The sequence below is a fragment of the Anarrhichthys ocellatus genome, unplaced genomic scaffold, assembly GCF_004355925.1.
Source record: "Anarrhichthys ocellatus isolate YVR2014 unplaced genomic scaffold, GSC_Weel_1.0 scaffold14, whole genome shotgun sequence".
Taxonomy (NCBI): Eukaryota; Metazoa; Chordata; class Actinopteri; order Perciformes; family Anarhichadidae; genus Anarrhichthys; species Anarrhichthys ocellatus.
This window is the reverse complement of record NW_022280044.1, coordinates 2,803,110-2,828,914: the sequence shown is the minus strand read 5'-3', so window position 1 is coordinate 2,828,914 and position 25,805 is coordinate 2,803,110. Positions and strand designations below refer to the sequence as shown.

Here is a 25,805-nt window from a genome sequence, read left to right as displayed (position 1 = left end):
CACGGGAGCCAACAGAAACGGCCTAAAGCACGGGACTGAATTCATGTGATAAATAACTTGAATAGAAGCTTTGTCAACGTACGAATGTGTGATTATCTTAACAAACGCCAATACGACCTAATACATGGCATTGTTGCTTACATACATACTTTGTAAGCACACATTACAATCTTTATTTTAAAAATTACATTTTAATTTAAAGGATAATCTTAATTAATTCAAATGTAATTTAGCAGATTGAAACGTGCATATTCTGCACAAATGCATATTTATGACTTTATTTGTCACTCTCTCAAATCTCATGTAAATCTCATTTATAAATGTGTGCAGTCATAAAATCTGCCAAAATATGTGAATTACATTATTATGTAACCATTTCAGTACTGAACTCACTCACAGCAGCATATTTGTTCTCTTTTTAATACAGTACATGTATTGTGAATACCAGCATCTTGAATATAAAAGATTATATGAAAGAGTGTCTTTGCCGTGAGGTGTGTTGTTTCTGCTGCACTACTAGAAACACAGACCCCCATGAGCTACAGTTTGTCCCCATTTAGCAACAGCCCTCACTTCTGAGGAGAGTGGGAAACGTTGCATTTTGTCTCACTGCTCAAATCCATGACAATAACAGTGCAATTATAGAAACTTTCTGCAGACTATACTGAAACAGAATTGGACTGATATCAATCCATATCAGTCCACATGTATCACATCAGATATCAGACACATTTGGCCGCTATATCTTCCCTCTTAAGCCAAGAGGGAATGCTGTGTTTTCCAAGTCGTCATTAATGTCAGCGCAATGCATTGAGATATAATGATTGTTGTGATACGCTCACACGCAGTCCAATCATTGGCGATGTGAAGATGTTGCTAAGCAACCTAAAAATATAATCTTATGGGGATAAAAAGGGGAGGGTGAGAGAACAGAACAGCCTCGCACTGCAGAGCTCAGAGGATGGATGGCACATGAGGAAGCCATGAATCCAGTTTCAAATACGCCTTCATCAAACAAGAGCCACGTAACGACCGCTGTCAGCGCGTTAGCCAGAATTAGGATCCCTTTTCTGCAGGATCAAAGTCCCACAGCCCTTTAGCAGGCCTGACTCGGAGCCACAGGGGCCAAAATATGACCATCTGTCTGTCTCCGCAGGGGGTCCGGACAGATTGGAGTAGACTTCTCAAACATCTCTCTGTCCTCTAACAGCTGGGCTTTTAGGAGGTCATGATCTGGTGAGGGGACAGTCTGTGTCGGGCCATGTGCGTGTGAGTAAGATGCTGAGTCTGTCTTTACTTTACACATGATTCACATTTTGGAGGCATGAGCTACAAATCATCAAGCTGATAGACTGAAAGGTAATCAAAGATGCCTAAATGTATGAATTTAGCAAAAGATGAAAAGATGCTTTCAGAGAATTACAATGTGACAGTGACATGTTATCCTAGATCAGAAATAGAGAGGTCATCAGAAAAGCAGCTTGTATATATTGTACTTGTATTCGATATACTGGCAGACTCATCCCACAGAAACATGTTCTGTAGGCGTAACGCTCCTCTTCTGAGTCACACCGTGTTTCTGCCCTGTTTTTATACTGAGACAACCATCTTTTTCCATCCAGATGTTCAGCCAATGAGAACTCGTGCGGGTTTCCAGTGAAGGAAGGGGGCGGAGGAAGGAAGGAATGCTGCAGGATGCTTATTACTATGGCTGTCAAACCCAGTGGCGATTAGAATAAAACATCCTCTTTTTTAATGCGAGGATGATGTGCACCATGTCCGCTGCAGCTGTGTCGGTGTGGCTCGGTACGGGTACGTATCGATTAAAACGGGTTAAAGATCCGGGAGTGTTGCCTTTTTATCCGTGCTAGTTAGCTAGCTAGTTAGCATGCTGCGGTGTAGCTACTGTGCTCATTCCCCCCCCCCCCCCCCCCCCCCCCCAAGAGGCTGAGGAGGAGACATGGAAAAATGGCTAACAATAGTCATCTATACCGTTATACGGGTGGAGCTCCTAACGTCACACATTCAGCGTGTTTTGTACTGTTTGTTACAGCTACAACGATGCATATAATACCGTTATACGTTGTGTTGTTACGTTTCTTAGTCATTCATTCAGCTTTAATTAACGTTACCTTTGAGAAAACAGCATAGTTCGTCTTGCACAGGCCTGTGCTTGTATGCAGACCTGCAGGTGTGTTATGAATGCCTAATTAAGTAGCTAATGCTAGTTTAGTAGCTCAGGTTAATTACCTGAGATGATATTATTACAGTGCTCCATGTGTTACTGCTGTGTATCACTGGTAACGTTGTCTGTAGGCAATATGTACCTTCAGTTGCCAGTTTATTAGGTACACATTGATAAAACTAACTCCTACCTTCATAAAGGTTGTAATGTTAGAGTTGTGATGTAAGTTAGTCATTGTAACAATTAAAAAATCAGCCTACTATCACTTTAGAAATAAAGACTCATGGTTTAGCAAGTCTAAATCAACAATTACTCTAATAATATCATAGATATTAGTTATTCTGTTTATTATTTTCTGTATTAATCCATTATTTGTTTGGTCTATAAAATGTCCAAAAAAAATTGTAATAAATGCCCATTATAATTTCCCACAGCCCAAGAAAAATATCCATGTCTTGTTTTATTTGACCAACAGTCCAAAACCAAAATATATTAAGTTCACTGTCATAAAGAAAAACATCAAGTCCTCACATTTGAGACGCTCTCAGTTTCTACATAACATACTCCCAGAAAACACGAGTTCATTCAGGCGTAACTTAACTTTTCTGTCTGCCACTGCTTCTCTATTAAGTTATTAACTCAGACTTAAATGTCTGAGCTTGGATGAACTTGAATATGAAAACATTCATGAAAGAAGACTTTGTAGTGCAGCTGAAGTACTAGAGTGCATTAAAAACACGCTTGTTCCATTCATGCTTTTGTTCATTGATCCAGTAGTTTACATTGTGCATGCCTGTGATGTCAAACACACCGCTTTTCATGAGAGAAATGCCCGTATGGAGCGATCCATGGGCTTGAGGCAGAGAACAGCCCAGTACAGAGACGGTGAGTGAGTGGGTGTGTGTGCAGTGGTGCACTTCACGTGTTGACCCGCAGTCCCCTGCCCCCCCCCCCCAGTCATAACACAGTGACACGCTTAACTGGTTCCCCATTAATACTGGCATCATTGTTTTCACTTGTCTGCCGTCCCACAGACTTGGCCCACTTACATTCGCCGTAACAGCAGTTTACCAAATTTAAATTGTGCCTTAACCCTGTCCTGACTAGAAGTAGAATTTATCCTAAATCATTAACTGTGAGACAAAAGTCTGTATCTTCTGTTTAACATGAAGCTGGTCCTTTATGGCACCGAGTCAACACTGTGGATGACAGAACGTCACAACAATCGCTTTGGACCAATGAGAGATTTACTTACCTTAATAGAGCACAAGAAGACTGAGCTGGCTGTTCCATGTCCTTAACTACAGCCCTCTGCTTGTTGTGACACTGACTACTTTCACTTCCATGTCTGCGTTCAGAACGACGAGGCTCAAACTCATCCGTGGTGGAATACCAAAGCTGCAGTCCAAACAGTAGCAATCCTTGTAGCCGGTGCTTCCCCGCTGAACACCAACGAAGCACATGCATCCTCCTGACCCGCACAACACGCACATACAAAGCTGATTCGACAGAGCTAAAGGAGAGCCCTCCCTCGCTTCTGCCTCGGCTAGCTAGAGGCCTCTTTTAGCTGGAGCCATTAGAGGGACAAGGGTGGTTTATTCTCTCTGCCCTTGCCAATGGCATTTTAAGGCATCGCTCCTGAGACTTCAGCCAGTCCAGAGTCAACCCAGAGAAGCATAAAATCTGGTTAGGCATTTCCACCTCTACCGCCTGCCAGTGATCTACGGATAAATGTGTGCGTCAGTTTTTTTATGATTATGTGTAGCTTGTTGTGTGTGTCAGCGTGCACTTGTCTGTCTTTGTCCTGCAGCGGGAGCCGACAGGTTAGTCTTCAGTAGACGGTCTAGCATTAACTTTAATTGGTGATGTATTATGTACTGTAGGAGCGCTGCAGTCCATCATCTCGAGAAGCTCTGGCAGAAAGTCAGCGCGCCGCAAATAAGCAGATCTGATGCTATTAGCAGAGCCTCGGCATAGCTTAGTTAGTGATCTTTACTCACACTGGCTGCTGTCTGAATGGAAGTGACTGCATTCAAACATAAGGCCGCCAGGAGCGTGTGTTAGGCCTAAACGCTCATTGTTGAATCAAAAGCTTTTATGTTGACAGGTCAAAACACATTTCAAATCCCATAGGTCATTTCCTATTCCTCAGACCATTAGGTGAGATCAGGCCATCTGGGCTCCTTTGTTTGTCATCACACACATGTGTATACCACATCCAGTTGGTCTCTGAGCAGAACAGAATAGCCAGTACTTGACCGTGGTGCTTTGTGCGGTGAAAGCACTGATGAGGCCCAACGGGGTTGGGTAATAGAAAAGGAGCGAGCGCATTCAGAGTGGGATTTGCAGATCGACTCAAGTCATCACCGAGTGTGAGTGGTGTGCTGAACCTGAATGAGGTTTTATTCTCAGCCCCTGAATAACCCAGGTCCTCACGTCATGGGTGCAGGTATAGAAGGTGAGAGAAGCTATGGCGTGGATTAGTCCCTTTAATCTGCTCTTAGAAGGAGACATGGTGGATATAATAACCTCAGGTTTAAGTAACACCACAATCAGCGGCCGCTACATGCTATTGATTGCATCTAGCTGTGACGGAGCCCGTGGGGATATGTGACATATGGCCAGTTCAGCGTCTCTGTTTGAGGCCACAGATGTAGCCCAGTTCAACATGCATACCGTTTTATAACACTCCCTGCAGCTCATCAGCGCGTTTAGGTTGCAGTTAGGCAATTTGGCCTTGTAGATGTGGACTTCCTTAGTAATCTGCGGCTTACTGTGTCACCTAATCTCCTGTAACCCCTTTGTGCACCCGAGTAATAGATAACGCTTAACAACCAAAGATCACATACTGACTGACTTCCTCCTTCATGGACACAGATTAGAATGTAAATCCTGCTTTATTACTCTGTTCAGCGGAGACTCTCCTTGGAAATCAGCTTCGGTTCAAAGAGAGGGACCACAGCACAGTAGAGACCCGCTATATGTTATGATACTGAAGATAGTTGTATAGGTTTGATGGATGCTAATGGGTAGATAAGGCAGGAGATAAACAACGGGGGAAATCGGCGACATTTTGCTAGAGGGAAGACACACACACACACACACAGCTTTCGCACGCTGAGCTGCTTCATGCGTCTCGAGTTATGAGTCTGCAGGCGAAAGCAGTTCAAACTCTCGCTATTTCTCATCTCCCTCCTTCTTCTCTGCCTCCTTGTTCACTCTCATGGTGATTAAAATCTGAGTGCCCACCCACTGAGGGGAAAGAGAGAGAGAGAGAGAGAGAGAGAGAGAGAGAGAGAGAGAGAGAGAGAGAGAGAGAGAAGAGAAAGGGTGGGTGGATTAAGACAAGTGGGCAAGAGAAGAGGAAAAGATGCAAAGAGAAGGAGAGGGCTTTGCTAATCACCTCCAGCCTCACATTGTGTAAACTTTTGTTAACGGGCTGCCATTTTCTCAGCGATGCCCTTCACAAATACAGACTAAATGTTTGTGTTTGAAATGGAGTGGGTCCAAACAAAGACCATAATGGAGACCGAGTGGGAGGAGGGCCTGGAAACAACTCTGCACAGTCTCATTACGGCTGATTTTACTCAGAGTACTGCGGCTCCTTGGCCCTAAAATGAATTGTCTTGCTTCAGCAGCTTGCTCTTATCATGTACAAAATAGTGGTTTTTATTAATTAGAGTTTACGCCTTCATGCTTGGCTGTTTCTGCTCTGCATCCTCATGTCAAGAGAATGCAGAAGCAACGCAGGAAAAGCTGAAAAATCTATTATTGTGGGAGGTATTGATTTGCAACACGTGAAGTAGGTTAGCAGGTGCTTGTAACACATGTTTGCTTTATTAACGCCTTCTCTTCTTTTGAAATTAGTGCTGCTGGCAGGTCGTTGATAATAAAGTTGAAAACGTTCTGCTTCCAGGAGCTAATTTTGTTCTTTTTTTTTTCTAAAAATCTGTGTTTCAGTGGTCACTATCTTGTCACGATCCCACGCAGACCGTAACGTCTACCCATCTGCAGGAGTGCTGTTCGTCCATGTTCTGGAGAGAGAGCACTTCAAAGGAGAGTTTCCTCCCTACCCCAAATCAGGTAGAGCACCGTGACATTTAAACATTCTGCACTGATTAAAAGTTTTGGCATTTGTCAAACATTTGTACGGTTACGACAGTTGGCGCAGTCATTGTATAAATGCAGCAGTGCATTGTCCATTCATCATATTTCACCAGCAGGAATAAAAGCTTATAGCTGCTGTTGGCATCACATCCACGATTCAGCTAATGGCTCTAAATGCACATTTACTGAATTGGTTCTGGACCACAACAGATCATTGGGTCACCCCTCATTGAACGTCTCTGTCCGCAGGTGAGGCCAGCAGTGACCCGATCACTTTCAACACCAACCTAATGGGCTACCCCGATAGGCCGGGCTGGCTGCGCTACATCCAGAGGACCCAGCGCAGCGACGGAGTGCTCTACGGCTCCCCCACCGCACAATATGTTGGGAATCCCTCCGTCATAGAGGTGGGTGGCTGGACCACTTTCAAAGTGAAGGGAAGGAAGAGGAAGGCATTCGTGCTTCTGTTTAATATGGCAAGGAAGGAACATGAAAGCATTCAACTAAAAGAATTTAAATGGAAGACAGTACCACACATTTGTAGTCTTCACCAAAAGGCCCACATAAAGGTAGTGGAGCAGTAACACATTTAAATTTATTTTACTTAACACAACTAATGTGTATGCAGTTAGTAGAAGCCTAGTCCAATGTTAGTCTTCAGAGTTAAATTCCATTATGTTTTTTTTGTTAAGCTACTGTAGAAATTATTTTCCCAGAAGGCTTAGCGTTCGCAGCGACGCACCCTCTTTTATGGTGTCTCAGTCGGGCACACAGCCCGCGTGGTGTATCTAGCTCAGCCTTGTCCAAAAAACTGCTGCCATATAAGCCGCACTGATCTGGGCTTAAACTTTCACCGCTGTGTGTTGCAGATTACTGCCTATAACAGACGCACTTTCGAGACCGCACGGCACAACTTGGTCATAAACATCATGGGCACAGAAGGTAAGAAGTGCCAGCGGAGGAGCTGAGAGCAAACAGGCATCAGAATGTGCAACTTCCCTGATTAAATCCCGAGGGAGGAAACCCTGCCTTTGATTACTTTTGTCAACAAGAACATATTGTCTATAGATCTAACCATGTGTACCATAAAGACAAGTATCTATTTGCTGAGGACCCAGTGTTAAGGACATTTATACTATATATATATATATATATATATATATATATATAGTATAAATACCTTAGATGGACTGAAAGATGTGTCACAGGTTGGCCATCATAAATCAGTATGATATGTTGTGGCTGTGTAAACACAGTCCTGTGTTAGTACAGTAAGTTAGGGTTATGAATTATTACGGCACATCTGCAGGAAGCAGCCGTTCCTTTGCATCTGAGTGACCTCACATCTGTGCATCTTGTATGTTTGCACAACAAGGCTTGTTGACGAGTCACGGTACACGCAGTTCAATGTGTACTGAATCGGCGGCACGCTCGGCAGATGTTCGCCGCGCGAACGTGACATCACTCTACCTTTTGCATGATGTCATCTCTGCCAACTGTGCCCCAAAAAGGGAAACCAAGTCATAACAGAGCGCAGCGAACAACAACCATGCAGCAGTAGTAAAGTATCAATGATGTCTTAGTCAGCAGGACACCACTGTAGCTGCCCCTCACGTCTTCTTCTTTCCCTCTTTCACCTCTTCTCTCTCTTCTTCATCCCTCTGCACAGAGTTCCCTCTGCCCTACCAGGCGGAGTTCTACATCAAGAACATGAACGTGGAGGAGATGCTGGCCAGCGAGGTGCTGGGTGACTTCCTGGGAGCTGTGAAGAACATATGGCAGCCTGAGCGCCTCAACGCCATAAACATCACCTCGGCGCTGGACCGTGGCGGCCGTGTGCCTCTGCCCATCAACAACCTCAAGGAAGGGTGAGGAAGGTTTGACTGGACCTGTATTGCAACGGTTGTAAATACACGGGGTGCTTTTCATGAGTAAAGATGATCCAGTTACAGCTAAATCTGACTTTAGATATAATTCCTCTTAATAACTCACACACAATAAGCATGAGGTTTAACAGCCTGAAAGATTCTTTCCATCTTCGCCTCTCTCTCTCTCAATCAAACAAATTGCTTATATTTTCAGCCCACTCACATCACGCTGACATTTTATTTAATTGGGGCCCCGGGGATCCACAGTTCGCTGTGAATTAGATGAGTTCACTTGGCCGTCAGCGCCGACAGTTACTGTCAGTTGTTCTAGTTCAGAGGGGAATAGGTAGCCCACGTGAACGGCCATAAGTTGTGCATCAGAGATTCATGCTGACGTTCTGGAAGATGAAACCATGACGAACGGTCAGTGGAGGAGAAAAGGCTTTGACTATAACAGCATAAGTGTGTAAAATGAGGCTCCATCTTCTCCTCTCCTCTCTCATGCCTTGTGCTCCACTGCCTCCTCCTCTCCCTAGAGTGTACGTGATGGTTGGCGCTGATGTTCCCTTCTCGTCGTGCCTGCGGGAGGTGGAGAGCCCACATAACCAGCTGCGCTGCAGTCAGGAAATGGAGCCCGCCATCAGCTGTGACAAGAAGTTCAGGGCTCAGTTCGACATCGATTGGTGCAAGATCTCTCTGGTGAGGGTCGTCTTGTACAGAGTTGCCTGAATTGAACGTTGCTGTAGGCAACAGGTTGAACGCGTACGCCGCTCTTCAGCAATGTTTTTCACTTAACGACGTCAATTAACTACGACTTATGTCTTCAGGTTGACATCAACAAAGTGGTCCCGGTGTACATTACCCGTCCCGACCCGGGAACCGGGATCCTGCCTGAATTTGGAGAATACAACCCCCCCTCTGAGACTCTGATGGGCCGGAACTACTTTTCAGATTTCCTAATCACACTGGCCGTTCCCTCCGCCGTGGCACTAGTCCTCTTCTTCATCCTCGGCTACACTATGTGCTGCCGACGGGAAGGGGTGTAAGTGTGCTTGGTCTTGTACTTTTTATGCAAATATTGCACCAGACACCCCCCCAAAAAAAAAACAACATTTGAGGAAAGTACAGCAGCTGTTACTTAAGTAATATGAGATCAGAATGGGAGACAGGATGGGTAGTGCAGGATATTTAGATCATAATCTGGACTGGAATTGCAGCTTGTCATCACCATCTAGTTGTACGGGTCCATTTCTATTGAGTTCCTCATGAATATCTGTGACAGCTTTTTGTTAATTCCGTCACGTACATCTTGATGTTTAGAAGCATAGCCATGCATCATTCTCCATCATTTACAGGCTGGGAGAGACGTGCCCCCTCGTTCGCTCAATGTTCCACCCCCCCCATCACCATCACCATTTCCACTCTTGTCTTTACCCAACAATCCATTCACTTGTGTGTAGATGTCTCTTTGACTATTAATATTAGTATTTAATTCATCCATTTTGTTTTGTTTCTAGGGAAAAAAGAAACATGCAAACACCAGAGTAAGTGTTTTACCTCTCCTGTGTTTTTCTTTATTTTGGGGTCTGTTTCTGCCCCCTCCCCCCTTTGGTTTGCAGTTTTGTCTTCTATGTTGTCATTGACGGCTTTCTCATAACCATTCATGTGCTCATCTGTGTGTTGACATCTGTTCATCCAATGGGCTGCTCCAAAAACTCAATGGCCAGATGTAGGTTATTAATGCTGTAGCAGTAACAACTTGTTTAAACACACATACATCTTGAAGACTAAGAACTTATCTCACACTCTAAGTCAGACGAAGTAAGGCAGTCAAAGCGATAGGTAAGGGTGGAGGTCACATTGCTGTTGTGCATGCATGAATTGAGTGCAGAGCTCACCATAGCTGATGCACATCGATTGCACATTCAAATATTTTTAAGTGTGTTACAGGTGAGACAAAGTAACACCACCGACCATGACAACACGGGCTACAATACATGTCGTCTTCACTGCCTCTCCCCTCTCCAGCATCCAGCTGGTTCACCACGGCTCCATCCAGAAGTCCAGCAAGGAGCTGCGGAGCATGTCTAAGAACCGGGAGATCTCCTGGCCCCTCTCCACCCTGCCCGTCTTCAACCCAGTGAGCGGCGAGGTGGTGCCACCCATCCACCCAGACAACTATGAGACCACCAGCATGCCCCTCATGCAGACGCAGACGTGAGTTCAGAGAGTATTTGGTCGAAGTGGAGGGAAATGCACGTGAGACAAGACATTCGTGTGCACAGGAAATGCACACATGCTCATTAGCAGGCACGCAGATGTATGGCTTATAGGCGTCATTATAGAGGGGAAATGTAAGTAAAAACAATACCATTATTGTCTGAGCTTGTTTCCATGTTTACAGCTAAAGCTGCAGCAAGCCAGCCAGTCCTTTAAAAAATAATTAAGGCCACAGCTTAAGAGGTTCAAGCTGTCCCGTGATTTTTCCTAATGGGCTTGAAAACTTAGATAAATGCTGCTAATATAAGTACAACACATGATACGAAAGGCTCTTGTAATGTATGTGAATGTCTGTTTACTATAATATCATTGTTGTTAATTTCAGGAATCTGCAAAACCAGATTACGATACCACAGCAGCGGCCATCAGGTTGGTCCTCCCTTCAACATTTCTGTAGTAGTCGAGCACCCTGAATGTGTAACGATGTGTTTAATGAATAGATATAGATATATAAATATAGACGCTCGATGTTTAAGCTATGAGTAGATATGATGGGGGTGTTCTGACAGCCACGTTGAATAAGATGACTCGATACAGACAGCAACACATTTTGGAGTCAGTTATTTTTGCTGACCTGATCTACATCACTGTAAAGACACAAGCATGCAGACCTCATTCAATTGGACTCAGATTATTGGGAGCAAATCTTTTTGCTGCGGCTCCACGAGAAGTCGGGCATGAGAGCTTTACTTCTCGTCGAGCGGCGCCTCAACGCCTTCAATTCAGGAGTTAGCGTGTGAATGGTGTTCAGCTGCATGACTGTTCAAGCACTAACCTGCTGCTCTCTCTGTTCACTGCTAACAAAGGAGATAGTTATGTCATGTCAACATTTCGAAGGCTGGAGGTAGGTGCTGCAGATAACTCATGCTGATTCACGAGGTTTTTGATGAAGTTATTTCTGCTCATCTCTTCTGCTAAAAAGGACTGACAGCTTATCAAGTCTTCAATGAGAGTACTCGCCAATAAGGTTTAATGTTGTTTTCGTATTCATTGTAGGTAAATGGTATTCCTGAGGAGAGAAAGGTGGCCGAAGCATTGGATTTGTGACCAGAGACGACGGATGTCGGACCCGAATTTGATTTCATATCTATATCTTTGTTTTTTTCTAACACTTGTGCCAATCTGCATGCCTCAGATGTGTCTTTACAAAGATTTATAGTTCATATGCATTTACACCTTGAAGAGTGAGTGTGAGATAATCAGAGTTTAGCTGATTATAAAAACATCAGAATATTTTGAAATATTTGTAAATGTTTAAGTTTGGATTTCTACTTGCTTTGCACAATGAACCTTCGAGGAAAAGTGAGTTTTACATTCAAATGCTTTAGTTGTCATGTGTTATTAATTATATGTAATGTGTCACAGGATAACAATAAATGCTTTCAAAATAAATGATTTTCACTGTAAGTGTTTTTGTCCCAAAAACAAACAAGACACTTGTAATGTCTGAATGACATGAAAAGTATATTTTTGACCAAAAAAAAGAAGCCATAAAAGCACATTTTATGAAGGTATTAACAATGTACAACAGAATAAAGGCATTTATAAATAATATGGATACATTTCACATTTTTAAGACACCACAAAAAAATGTACATGTAACATATTTCAAAGAGGCCCTCCACAGGGGTATAAATAGTTGTTGCTTTTACACGACCAAACAGATCTATTAAGGCCCGAAACAATTAGCAAATTTAGAGCTGTTGATCAGTAATAGACGAGAAAACGGAGCAGTAGACTTCACATAACGGAAACTGCAACATGGAAATGCCATTTTCATCAATACAATGAGGTGATGACTGTTATAGAAATTACAAATTTACTTCGCTCTTATTCAGAGAACAAAACCGAGGCCGCACATCATCAGATAAACGACAAGAAAGATGCGAAAAGCTGGAGACAAATTGTTCCACCGCAAAGAAGAAATTAATTCTTTGTGTATTTCTTTTAATCAGAAGCTACATAAATGTAAAAAAACAAACAAAAAAAAAACAATTCACAAAGCAATCTTTTACTAACCCCATGGTAAATGAAAGAATTATTTCATAAGCGATGTAGCTTGGATCGTATAATATACATTTGCCAAGTGACCGTGACAAAACTTTCACCTAATATAAATGTGCTAAAGTACAGAAAGTATCTGTACCGGTGGAATCTTGTTAAACATCGTATTTTACTGCAAAGATGAAAAGAAAATGCAGGTCTTAAAATGAAAGTGCTAATATCTCTTAAAATGTCTAAGGATATATATATATATATATATATATATATATATATGCAAAGAGACATCCCCTATTCCTCAGCTGACAAAATAAACTATATGTTCCTTTAAGTGACACTTATACGTCCTCTCAGCGCATCACTTAGTAGTTGTTGTAAAAGTGGACGTAGCCCTGGTGCAAAGTGCCTACAGGCTACATCACAGATGTTGTGTGTGTGGAAGCCACAGAGAGAAGATGCACGTTCGAACTCATTCAGTCTAAGAGAACGTGTGACAGCAGAGGCAGGGTGCATATTTAGCGGTTATTCCTATTGTACAATAATATGTGCAAGCTCCAGCAGTAGCTAGTGAGGCATGTTTTTAAATCGACTATGAAAGGAGGACTAAAAACACTGCTGAAGCATTGCCGTATAAAATAAAATCTCTCGCTCTGTCATACAAATATACACGGACTACAAAGTGAGCGAATAGGACAGACGAGTGTCAGACTGTAAAGGCTCAACCTTCGCTACGCGTCGCTGAGGCAAGTGATCATCTGTGAGCTGCTGGGATGGGTACGAAGTGATCCATGTAATACTTCCTTCACAAACAGCAGTCATGAGCGCACAGTACAAAATTAAACAAAGCCCCCACCCCCCCCAAAAAAACAACAACCTTGTATAAAATATAAGCTTAATTTAAATCATTAAATACTGTACATATCACATAGCATTTCAGAGCTACAGCAGGTGACCACGGTACCTTTCAGCACAAGGCAAACATTTCTAAAAATCACTCACAAAAATATGATCGAAGGACAATCCAACTTTTCAACAATTGCACTCCAAATATTCACTTTAGTCTCAACAGATTTGAGATCACCCAAGCCAGTTGTTGGTCCATATTTTGCATATTTAGATACCGACACCATTTTAAAGTCACCAGAAATACTGTACAAAAGACATTTTGATAGTAAAATGCAGCACAGTTGATTTTGTTTTTAAAGATATCTGAATATGTAGATTATGGATCCTGAGTGAAAACACCTTCATCTTCTACTGCCATGTGGACGGAGTGTGCGCCTACTGATCCCTTCCAGAGTGAGGTTATGACAGGAAGTTCTGTATGTGACAATTAACTTATTGTTTGGCTAAATAGAAGCAACGTGGCAAATATTCACACAGCAAGCACGAGGTTAAAAATGAAAACCTCTTGTTTTGTTTTACAGAAAACTCTCTGCTCTTCTGCTGAATCCAGATAATGTAAACGTTTTCGGCGTTTTGTTTTCTCTCTTGCAATTTTGCCCTGAAAGGAGCAATCCGCTTTTTTTAGCATTTTTCTTTTATTCAGTGTGCAACTTTCACAGCAGTCAAATAGTACAGACTCTGCTCTGACGTGGGGCCAGCAGAGAGACACGGTCCTCCCACGGGTCCCCGTGTTGTCACTAAACACAGTCGAGGCCGTCTCCTGTGGCCACCAGTAGGCTAAACCACCGGGCCCGCTTCTGGCTTGGATCCGGACCTAACCTCAGCAAGGGGGCTTTGCGAGTCCGTTGTGCCCCCAACCCCCCACCCCCGCCCCCACCCCCACCCCCATCGAGAGGTGTCCATCAGGCACCGGGTGTGGGCTGGCTGCCCTTGGCCAGCAGTAATACAACGAGACTGAGGAGCCCAACGGCCCCCAGTCTTTTCAGCAGGGCCATGTTGTCTTTGGGGATGACCACCTGGGCCAGATCATTGGTGATGAGAGAAATCTCATGAGCCACACAAACAAAGATGAAGGTGCTGACCATGATGTTGAGTGAAGGGTTTCCTGGGATCAGGACCAAAATACCCTTGGTGTCTGCTGCCAGCCAGATGTGGTACTGGCATATGAACAGCTGGGGGAGACAAAGCATATTCAACAGTGCAAATGTAATATGCGGTCGCCTGCAGGGAGCTACAGAACATGAGACACAGAGCTGTGAAGGACTAGTTTTTTTTTACTAGTGTTGCTTCCATCCACATTTCATTACTGTGACCTCATCTTAGCTGAATTACTCATTTCTCGTATTGTTTTATGGTACCCTTTGCAAAGCTCTTTGTATGTAGGACTACATAAAAACAAGCTTTTAATGTATGATCACAGCTTTACAGCCAGGTCATGTCTTACCTCCAAGGAGATCTTTCCAAACCATGCAAAGAATGAGCTATATACAGAGCGGGCGTAGCCGGGAATGTTCCTGATGAGAATGAAGGCCAGAATCTGAGGACAAGAGAGAAGTCAAGGAGTCATTAACACTCAAGTTAGAGTGACAGACAGTCACTATAGTAATAACAAGTTTATTACTATTAAGGAATAGTAAAAGGAACAATCGTGACCATTTTTGGGGAAATGAGCTATTGCACCACTTAGGAGTTTTTGGTTGGGGACTGGCTTTACATAATGCCAGTGCTATTTTTATCAACAAAGAAAGGCAACTCCCTTGTTGTTACACTCATAGTATCCTGTCATGTGACTAAGATAATGACATCTCAAGGCAAACTAAAACGGCATCAACTGCAAAACAACAGAAGACATGTTTTCTGTAAAACCACACCAGAAGGAAAGAAAGGAAGAAATAAAGGAGGAGGAAAAAATAAAATAACAGTTCAAAAAGAATAATACCTGGACCACAGAGATGTAAGGATGCATCTCGTTGCACTCGGTTTTGGTTTTGCAGCTGCTGGCCCATATCGAGTAGGTCTGGAGACACAACGAAAAGGATAATTTAGCACATTTTAAATCAAGAGCTGCAACAAAGACAAGCAGGTGGATAATTTAGATTATACCTAGAGCAAAACAGATGTGCTATTTACAGGATTCAGATCATTAATACAGCATCAAACAGTAATTAGCTCTGTAAAGATGTAGCGGAGTAACGTCTACTTGAGCAGAGAATGAAGCCGCTCACTGTCTGTGTGTGGTGTTATCAGACCTTCTCTTTGTTTTGTTGACATAGCTGGGTTGGCCGCGCCTGTTTTTAGTTCATGTTTGTGCATGTTAGCGTACCCCACTGGCTAGCTCAACGCGGCCGCTCTGCACTGCTCTCATACGGCGGTTACAGCTGATAACATTGTTGTGGAATCGTAGCACCAACCCTCTAGTTTCCCCGTCAGGTAAACACTGTTAGCACTTTTAACCTAGTTAGCTGCGAGCCGCTGGCTCAGCCGTCGCCATGTTAAGAGGCAATAAAAATCCTCCCATCATGTTACCTTCTGAAGAACTTTGTCAAGACATACCTACAACCATTAAGAGCAGACGATTGTGTTGGTCAAGGCCAGGTGTGACATGCATGTAGAGTAAGTAGCTGCTTTTGTCAGTATACATTTTGTTCATTTAGTAAAATAATAATAATTTGGAAAAAGGACCTGAAAGATGACCACAATCTAAAATAATAAGTCTAAAGCTCAGTACTGGCAGAAACCCAAGTGTGAAGATTCTTACTATGAAGGAGACGACGGAGAGGAAGAGGAGCAGGTTGGAAATCTTGGCAGAGAGGAGCACCTCTCCTTTGCCCTCCGTCAGCACCTGGCACTTCTGAAGCACCAGATAGAGGAAGGCAAATAACATGCCGTGTATCACCGCCTGCAAAAGAGCCATCACCACATTAAAACAATTGGTACACAGTGTGGAAAATGTGGAAAAGCTTCTGATGTAACCTGCGTTAACACATTATTCGAAATGTGATATGTCGCTAAGGCCGAGTACTAAAATGGGGTACAGCTGGAGTGAAACACATTTGACTTACAAATCGGTCCAGCTTCCATCTGAACCACCACTCGTGGATGCTTCCGTTCAGCTCAAAGAGCGCAGAGATGGGCCAAACAGAGAAGATCCGCTCAAACAAACCCTGGAGTAAAAACACAAAAACATGAAGACTGAATAAGCACGTCTAGGGAGCAAACTATGCATTTGAGTAAAAACTATGACAGAAGTTGCATATTTGGACATTTTGCTTCATTCGGGCTACAAATCCTTCATTGAAAACAATCTTGTATTTAAAAGTATGCAACATTTTCTCTCAAACTGAGCGGTGCAAAGACATAACTATTGAAAAAGTATATTGAAATCAATATAAAATCTAATTCAATTTTGAATTTAAAGTTTTACGAACTCAAAATTAAAGTGAGGTTGCAATTCTGACTGGTGAGATTAAAATATTGAAAATTCACCCACCTGTGAAAAGGCAAAAATACAGATGAACAGCAGGAGGCCCAGTAACTTCACCAAGACCCCAATGTGCCACAAGCCACTACCTGTACAGAAAACAAGACCACCATTGGTGAAAAGGTTTTTCTCAATGCTGCTAACATTTATGACAGGTATTCACAATTGATTGAACTAATCTTGTATCATGATTCACATGGTTCCAGGACTTCTTCCAAGGGTATGGCGCATGCGAGTGACACCTACCGTTGGCCTTCTTCTGAAGGATCTGAGGCCACATGGCCAGTATGGCATAGATGACGACAAACCAGAAGGTGACCAACGGGACAAAGTAATAGAACTGGTAGGGTCTGTCCATTACTACACACAGCACCAACACCAGGAAGTTTAGACGGAAAAGTACCTGGAGTGAAATGAAAACAGAAGCATGCGGATCAATCAATAACAGCATCGCACTGACAACAGTCCAAACTAAATACAAGTATTTACTTTGTATTAATAATATGATGGTATTTCATTCTAAAGTACAAAAATATTAGTAACTGTAGTCAAACTCCTAAAAGTAGATGCAGTACCGGCTCTGAAGTTAAGCAATGTACTGCTGAGGACAGGGACAGCAGCAAAATGAAATTAAGTGTACGCTATACTTACAATATTTTCACATTGCTTTGCTGTCTGCAGACTTTTTCAACTGGGAAAGCCACAAGACTCCTCGGACAAAAACAGCAATTTTACCTCTCAGAACACAGGAGTTGCTTGTTTACCGCTGACTCGATCGGTTAGGTCTGTGTTATTGCGTGACTTTGGCGAATCTGAACTAACCCTTTAAAAACACCAAAATCACAAAATAACACGGACAAACTCACTAATTGAGTCAGTGGTAGACAAGCAACTCATGTGTTCTGCGGAGCATAATGACTGTCTGGTGGCTTTGAAGAGAGCATATATGGCAGCTTCTGTTCACAGTGAAAACATTCTAAATATAGCGCAATAGAATCACTGATAATGATTATTTTAAGTGGCTAATATAAGTTTTGCTGCTGCCCCCGTCCACAGCACAGCACTATGGATCACTATGCCTATAGGTCTCTTCTATAAAATAGGTTTACTAAGATAAAGAGTGATTGCCTGTCCTAGTTAAATTATAACCGACTGTATCCTCACCTGGCACACTCTATACAGTCCAAAGTCTCCTTTAAGCCAGAAAAAGGAAAAGTGTCCATAGCCGGTCTGAAAGAGGTACGCTGCCACCAGCACCCGCACGTGCATGTACACTGGAATGAACTGAAAGAGAGAAGAAAAAACAAATGTTCTCTGCCTTTACATCACATATAAATGTACAGTGCTTCAAAGCCGGTTACTCTCAAATGTATGTGCGATGACGTAATTACTGTGGCACTCACAGCGCTGGCTCCAGATATGTGATAGATGAGGATGACCAACTGCATCCAGCCTTTCCACTCGTCTGTTTGCTCACGGTTGAGTAATTTGGTCTGTTTGGAAAAAAAAAGGCAATGACGTATTGAATTATAAGACAGATATTAATCGTTTAAACTTGGTGCATCTTTACCAACAGCAAGGGCAATCTAATTTTTGGGGAACATTACTACGGTATGTTCTCCTACCTTAAAAACTCACGGACACCTTTCTTGTGTTTTACAAACAGTTAAAAGGTTCGTTAAACTCAGGGCTTTTAGGGAAATTAGACTTTATAATAATGTCAATCATAACAGACGGAACAATTAGAATAGAAAGACATCCAGCAATCAACCAAACTGGTCAAAGCTCACCATACCTTCAAACTACATCACACAGCTGATGGATACATTTGTCTTGTAGACAGATACAAATTTAAAATTACATAAAACATATTTTTTTTCACTGGACTTAATATTATGCTGAAGTGAGACCGTGTTGTTCTGCAAGTCTGCTTCCCCAAAATAAAAGAAACATTGCGTTCAACAGTGCCATCTCACCTCCTTGGTGTTCTCATTGTAGAACACTCCCAGGACAAACATATAGATAAGAGGGATGAAGAACGTGGAGTGAGTGTAGAACTTCTGCTCCTTCATGAACACGTCCGCTCTGTCACAAAGGTAGAAATAGCTCATGATGACGCCCATCCTGCAGAGGGCCTGGAACGGCGCCTTTGGACCCAGAGGGGCAGCGGCGGTCGCCGGCTTCTTCTCCTCCAGGCTCTCTACGTCTGGAGGCACGGGTCGGCGGTGGCGGTTCTTGCCGAGGACGTGCAAGACCAGGAAGACCACGCCCGAGCCCAGGAAGAAACATAACGACAGCTTCTGCAGGAGGTTCGGGGGTGGCAACGTCTGGCAGCAGGAGCCATCGATGGGCCTCAGTAGCTTGTTGCACAGAGAGTTCATGAGGACCATGGCTCCCTAACAGGAGGATCACACAGGGTGGTAGTGGTGAGTGAGGTAAAGTCATCCCTTACTACCAACAACACACTATAAATAACATACTCTAGTACAAGTCAAATTTAAGTAAATAATAGGCAGCAGAATGGCCCCTGTCCCTGTTTTCTATTATTGGATCGGTATTATAGATACATTCATGTGTAAGAAGCATTTTATTGTTGTAGTTAGTCGTCAAGGTGAAGCTAATTTAACTGCTTTATATACTGCTTGGTGGTTTGGTTGCCATCATTTGCAACAGCTGTTTAACATGTAAAAAGTAGGGACTACAAACAGCAAAACGTGCACCCCAAAATAATATATTTGTAATATTTGTTGCATTAGTGATATTTAAATATTGCTGTTACAACAGACACCGCTGCACATGAATTGGTGCATTTACTGGCAAGCCCAAAGGCATCTGTTTCAGAGACATTTGCGAGGCAAATGAAGTTGTTTGACTGTAGGCAAAACTTTGAACGGGACATTTGTGAAGTCCTGGGAGGCAAAGTATCACGCCATCTTTGAGCTGGACTGCAAAGCATGTACAACATACACACGACATGTGTCACGTTTCATTATTAAGCCAGCGTTAAACTGCATAATATCTTAAATCACTCAAAATATAAAAGGTGACCAAATCAGCAAGCAGAAGCTGATGCCATTTAAAAAAAAAAAGTAATTAGGCTCAACATGAACTCCAGGATACCTAAAAACAATTGACAGGACAGAAACTGACTCTCCTGAGAAGACATACAGCACACTTTAGAAAGAGCTGAACAGGTGGAGAGTACTCAGATATTTTACTACATTTAAAGAAGCAATACCACAATGTGGAAATACTCTGTCACAAGTAAAAGCAGGGTTGAGCAATACTTCAATACGATGATTCAAGTTTTACCAGGCGGTTATTTCACAAAGACACACTACCACTACATTTAATGAACTACCAGAAAACATGCTATATTGTGATAGATATTGTTGTGATATGAAAAGATATATCGTGATGGCAGATTTTGTCGCCTCGCTCTAATTCAAAATCCTGCATTCAAAATTCTACTTAAAAGTAAAAAAGTATTAACATCATAATACACTCAAACTATCAAAAGTGAAATAACCTATTTGCAAAATGTCCTATTTCAGAATTTCCGCTTATTGTACTTATGGGTTTGTAGTACAATAAGCTCAACTGTCAAGATATTTTTTTACACATGTAGAGGAACACCTTCTCCACTGTCACAACGTATTTGGAATCAATCTGAGCTTGTATTATGAAATTACATGAGTTTGGGTGCATCATCCCCCATTCGTTGTGCTTTGTTCTACTCCCGGTAGGGACATCTCAAAAACTAAAGCACTTTGGGAGGTCTTCCCTCTAGCCAGTCATGGCCAAGAGTGTATCAAGACCGAGACAATACCAAGACCAAGGCAGGGCGAGACCTTCAAAAGGTGGTCTTGAGATCAAGCCTGATCTCGAGTACAACACTACCTCTAGTCTAGATGAACAGATTTGAGTAATAATGCAAGGACTGCACTGTCACAATAGCTGAAACCAAACCATTGAACGGAACAATCTAAAAGCCACCAAATAACCTTAAATGAACAGAAATCCTGCCTACCACATTCCTGGTGCTCTCGGGCAGGTGCAAGCCGTCGTCCGACTGGCCGATCGTTTCCAGTGCAGCCTGGCGGGACGCGGCCAACAGCTTGACCCGGGACCTGCCGTTGCGCTTGCTGCCGTTGAGCACGTCCACCGCCGCCTCGTTGTACAGCTCCAGCTGTTGATTGGTGATCATCTTCCTGTTCTCACTCAACACCGCCTCATTAACTGGGTCTAGACAGACGGAGGTGTGATGGCGATTTGGTTTAGAGGGTGCATGCACGAGACGTTGATATTCACACAATCCTAAAATCGTGCTTGAAATGCACAATTATGTTAACTTTTTGGTCAAAAATACTACTTGGGACATTAGGATTTAGTGATGACACTGCAGCACCTAACCACTATAACTGCGTAAACAATGCTATGAACCATGGAGTCGTTTTAATGGTAATGCAGTTTGACACGAGTGCAGTGATCACATCAGAAACTTGTCACTGTGGTGGAGGGGATAAGCAGCTTGAAGGTGAGTTTACCTTGCAGGGCCCAATAGACCTCTGCATGGTCAGCCAGCTTCTCCAGGTGAGCAGCAATGGCTGTCAGGTTGACTTTGTACTGCTGCAGCGTCTCGCTGCTGCCACTGTGCAACTTGATGGACCACTGTGGGAAATGGATTCATGGATGGGATTAAGATTGACAGAACTCAGCCACCACCCTGTTGTGAAATGGGCAAGCATTGCTCAACACTAATTTATACAGCTTACTGTTGCAGCACCAAGGATGACAACATCTGGCTTTCCTGAACCTTCCTGCAACACACGAGACGTTACAATCAGTAAAGTAAATGTCTTAACCATGAGACAATGTCAGGTTTATGAAACTTCCTCTATTACTAATGGTCCTTACTTTAACTTAACGTTTATACTCACGTTTGTCCATGATATCAAGCGCTCCTTCATTGAATTATTTGCCTCTGGATACCACAGAAAGTCCTACACACAAAGAGTATGTAGATGTTTTATCAGGGAATGCTTTTACAGACTGAGAAAAAGAGATAAAAACACATCCATAAATAGCTCACCACATTGACAGAGGAACTCGCCGCTTCAAAGGAAATGTCCTCGTGCTTCAGACATTACGTGTGGATGGACAGAGAGAAAGTCTGTTAGGCAAATAGCGTTCCTCTTTTTTCCCTCCTTGAGATCAGACCAAAAATAGTTACAGCGGCTGAATGATTGCAGTGCATTCCAGTGCTGCATTTTGCATTATGTTGTATTTTTGGTTACAGTACATTTTCTCAATGCTACCCATTTCAGGGTTTCCTGCAGGTGCAGATATTCAATGAAATCACATCTATATAGATGTGTAGTGTGAAGAAAAGACTGTTTAGGGTAAATGGAGGAATATATTTTTAATGTCTGCACTTGATTTGTACACAGGTGTGCTTCACATCTGTAGATCTTTATGCCATACATCATCAAATCTTGCCACCTCTGCTGAACAATTTCTAAAGACAAACCCTGGGTTTACCCGGTGCTTCTTCTCATAGTTACCTTGTTTCCATCTTCTCTTTGCTCAGGGTCGATAATTTTGATGAAGGAGTAAAAGAGCTGCCTGATTCGTGAATCACCGACAAAGGCCACTCGCTTTTCAGCAAGGCAGGTTTTGGCTTCACTGTAGGACAAAAATGACAGTGAGGAATCTGCAAACCCCAACAACTGCAGAGAACAACCAGTCATGTGTTGGGTGGTTCACTGCATTTTCTAACCTCATTAAAAGCAGGTCTTATCACTCCTCCACCCTTACAGACACTCATAGACAGAAACACCCAATGTACACACACGTGACATTGCAGTTACTTTAACTCACATGCTTTTGTATTTGTGCATCATGCAGCCGTACGGCTGCCATATGTTCTCCCCCAAGTAACGTCCTCTGGACAGCAGCCGTTCACATGAGTCTCCGCCTGGAGGAAAGACACAGGAACCCCCCCCCCCCAGTAAGACCAAACAAGAAAAGACACCGCTCTTGCTTTCACACATAGCTTCTCTGTGACTGAAACCTGCTGTCTCAATGGCACCCTTACTTTTCATTCAGTGCTGTCAAAAGACTAGTATACAATACAGGGCTCTGCTAGGGGCCATAGTACAACATAAAGCCATCAGCAATTCAAGCTCAACCTTGAATCTCTTCAGCTATTCATTTGTGTGCAAAATGAATGGAGCCATCAGCAACTGAGTCAATCCATAAAAACATTAAGGATCTGCGGGCTGACAAGGCAGCTGCTCCACGTACACACACACACACACACACACACACACACACACAGAGGTCTGTGGATCCTTTTCATGAACAAAGTCCACTCTAAGATGGGCGTTGTGTATAACATTCTGATATTTAATAATAATTAAACTCTGGGATTTGTGCCATCGCTGTCATGAATATTTAAGGCTGTGGGACAAGATAAATGAGATCCAGCGTGTTGACAATGTGCGTCTTTGATCGATGCAGCTGCAGTAACTAATCTTTAAACGAGGAGCCAAAGCAAACTTATCAAAGACCCGAGACATGAAGCAGGCTGCTACGATGCTGTTCAAAACTACTAAAGTTTGTTAGTGTTACTACACCAAAATTACTGCCGAGCTGTATTGATAATCTAGCATGCAACTTACTTGCCATTTAAATAGCAACTCATTATAGACTACTTAAAAACGTCTTTATGTCAGCTGCTAGCTGCATCAACCTACATCGTACATAACCAAGCGTGTCCTGACAGGAGCATATCAACACAGCTACATGCAGTGTTAGCTTTGCTCAACTAAGCTAGCCACACAAAGCCGATTTAAGTTCGTGCAGTTAGGCTAACCGTCGGGGGAATTGTGTCAATATATGCAGCCACCTATTTGAATTGTCTAAAGCATGCAACCCGTGACGTTATGCCTCACATTTTAAAAGTAAACACCGGATAACGGTACTGTACCGACCCGCAAAGTGAAGCGCTCGCGGACACAAACAAGCTAGCTGTAGCTAGCTGGCATTAGCTAGTAGCTGGTTGCTCTGGCGTTAGCTGCACCAACAGTACACTTCAATAAAAAGGGAGACCACTTACCGCCATAGTACCGCGAAGCTGTGTGAAACACCAGGAGTAAAATGACGAGTACCAGCGATATCAGTTTGGCGTTTTTGATGGTGAAATGATGGTTTATCTCTCGTTTGCCCAGGCTATAGGCCAGGACCGCCATCTTTGCTCCTCCATGACAACAAGCACCTGTGCGGTCTAACAGCGGCACTCCTCCCTGTGCGCCATCCGCCGGGTCTGCGTTTTGCGACACCACCTCCTGCTTCTCCATCACCACTGGTTGTAGCAGGTGCAGATCAAAAATAAGTAGAAATACATAAAATAGAGTGTCCCAGTTCACAGACCGGTGTAAAAGTTCGGTGCCTTCAAGCAAGAGTTTGAAAACCAAACTTGAAGATTTGCGTAATTACGCACCGTCGGGAGTTGTGTGAATCTTCTGTACGAGCGCAAAAAAGTATTAAGACATGTCAGTCTGTAGAGAGCTTAATGCATTACCACATTCCACACAGATGGAATGTATTTAAAGTAGTCATCAGGTGACTTGCTGAACCTGTTTGGAGCTGAAAGAGCGTTGTGAGTTACATCAGCTGTGTGTTTACTCTCCGATCAAAGTATACCTAAATCTTGTGGAGCTGAATATGTTGGCACTTTAGCTCAGGATTTACTGTATCATGCACTGACTTCCAGGACAGTGATTTCTTTTAACTCCCCTGAATAAAGACAAACATATATGGCTTGAGTTTAAAAATTGTAGTATTTTTCTAACTATTTATGGAAAATGATCAACGTCAGGCCCATGTTGGAGTGGAGGGGGAGCTGTGCCAAGTATTTATACTGTAGATCAGCTCCTGCTGTCCACCGATAAAGTTCATATGAAATACTCTGGTTATTGTGTTTGAAGGAAGTGCTGAAATATTCTATGCTGCTTGACATGCATTTCTTCTCCTTCACCTGCTTGACTTGCATTTCTTCTCCTTCACCTGCTTGATTTGCATTTCTTCTCCTTTACCTTCACTTGTATTTCTTCATCAGACAAAGGCCACATTTATGTGTACATAAGATAATAAACCTATAATTACCACTCTGCTGTGCAAACCTGGTGTAGTAAGCATCTGTAAATGCTCAGTAATACTGTAAATAAGCAGGTCTGGACTGAGTCAGAGGGGGAGTTAAAGGAGTACTCAGATCCTTTATTTAAATAAAAGTATAGCCATACTGCAGTGTAAAAAACTGCATTCAAAATGTTACTTAAGAAAGCAAAATGTACTTAAAGTATAGTGAAAGCACCTATGTATTCTGCATGATGTTATTTAATTATGATTACTGATTCATTTTCATGTAAGCAGGACTTGAATGTTGTATTTGGTCAAGAAAGAGTTAATAGTGACGACAATCATACTGTTGAGCAAGGCTGGATTACTAACAGAGGACATCTGCCCTAGACCCCCTGCAGCCCCAGGTTCACTGTGTGCCAATGGGTTGTATGTAATTTGATTAACTTCAAATTTTGATGAGGAATTTGTACCACTAAAGTACAATATCAACCCAGGGGAGTAATACATTATTACCTAATAATTGTGACCCTGTCTTGAAGAGTTCCCCTGTGTTAAAGTATATTTTTTATTAAAAATCATTTCAGTCTATTCTGAATAAAGATGTATTTATTACGGTTTAGAAAACCTCCAACCAGTTGGTCTGGTAGCATTGGCAATTATATGTCAAAAGAAAAAATCGAACCAGCTGTAAGAGAAATGTAGTGAAGAGGAAACAAAAGTAAAAAAGTAGAATATGGCCCTCTTTTCATATTTTCAATTTTTCAATTGTGTCCTCTGTTGCACTGTGTTTATTGTCTCGAACCAATCGCTCAGCCAAATTCCTTGTATGTGC

At 42.7% G+C, this 25,805-nt stretch overlaps 2 protein-coding genes across 5 annotated transcripts; one reads left to right on the top strand and one right to left on the bottom strand.

The window, feature by feature from the left end:
* The first annotated feature begins 979 nt into the window (after nt 1-979).
* On the top strand, nt 980-11,832 carry sgce (sarcoglycan, epsilon). Of its 4 annotated transcripts, XM_031854135.1 has the most exons (14): nt 980-1,269; nt 1,623-1,812; nt 2,963-3,070; nt 6,146-6,268; nt 6,542-6,699; nt 7,162-7,234; nt 7,962-8,160; nt 8,697-8,859; nt 8,988-9,202; nt 9,678-9,704; nt 10,189-10,377; nt 10,766-10,809; nt 11,247-11,284; nt 11,437-11,832. In XM_031854135.1, the coding sequence occupies exons 2-14, from the start codon at nt 1,764-1,766 to the stop codon at nt 11,485-11,487; spliced, it is 1,437 nt and encodes a 478-aa protein (XP_031709995.1). In that variant the 5' UTR covers nt 980-1,269; nt 1,623-1,763; the 3' UTR covers nt 11,488-11,832. The 4 variants fall into 4 exon arrangements, with proteins under 4 accessions (XP_031709995.1, XP_031709999.1, XP_031709998.1 ...); XM_031854139.1 differs by lacking the exon at nt 2,963-3,070 and having other exon boundaries at nt 1,146-1,269; XM_031854138.1 differs by lacking the exon at nt 11,247-11,284 and having other exon boundaries at nt 1,148-1,269.
* Nucleotides 11,746-24,441, bottom strand: casd1 (CAS1 domain sialic acid O acetyltransferase 1). The gene is made up of 18 exons (XM_031854134.1): nt 23,949-24,441; nt 22,709-22,805; nt 22,393-22,513; nt 21,921-21,965; nt 21,769-21,831; nt 21,604-21,648; nt 21,376-21,499; nt 20,859-21,073; nt 18,805-19,224; nt 18,232-18,321; nt 17,993-18,112; nt 17,075-17,231; nt 16,838-16,917; nt 16,410-16,511; nt 16,106-16,246; nt 15,287-15,364; nt 14,792-14,884; nt 11,746-14,519 (listed from the first exon to the last, which is right to left on the bottom strand). The coding sequence occupies exons 1-18, from the start codon at nt 24,187-24,189 to the stop codon at nt 14,250-14,252; spliced, it is 2,502 nt and encodes an 833-aa protein (XP_031709994.1). The 5' UTR covers nt 24,190-24,441; the 3' UTR covers nt 11,746-14,249.
* Between the last annotated feature and the right edge of the window lie 1,364 nt (nt 24,442-25,805).

Bases quoted from the DNA above. Each gene is read 5' to 3' on its own strand.
- sgce (XM_031854135.1), top strand. From the start codon at position 1,764: ATGATGTGCACCATGTCCGCTGCAGCTGTGTCGGTGTGGCTCGGTACG. The intron at 6,269-6,541 runs GTAGAGCACCGT...CTCTGTCCGCAG, and splicing joins TCCTCCCTACCCCAAATCAG to GTGAGGCCAGCAGTGACCCG. The intron at 8,860-8,987 runs GTGAGGGTCGTC...TTATGTCTTCAG, and splicing joins ATTGGTGCAAGATCTCTCTG to GTTGACATCAACAAAGTGGT.
- casd1 (XM_031854134.1), bottom strand. From the start codon at position 24,189: ATGGAGAAGCAGGAGGTGGTGTCGCAAAACGCAGACCCGGCGGATGGC. The intron at 21,966-22,392 runs GTAACTATGAGA...TAATGTCTGAAG, and splicing joins AAAGAGAAGATGGAAACAAG to CACGAGGACATTTCCTTTGA. The intron at 15,365-16,105 runs GTAAGAATCTTC...TTGTGTCTCCAG, and splicing joins TCTCCGTCGTCTCCTTCATA to ACCTACTCGATATGGGCCAG.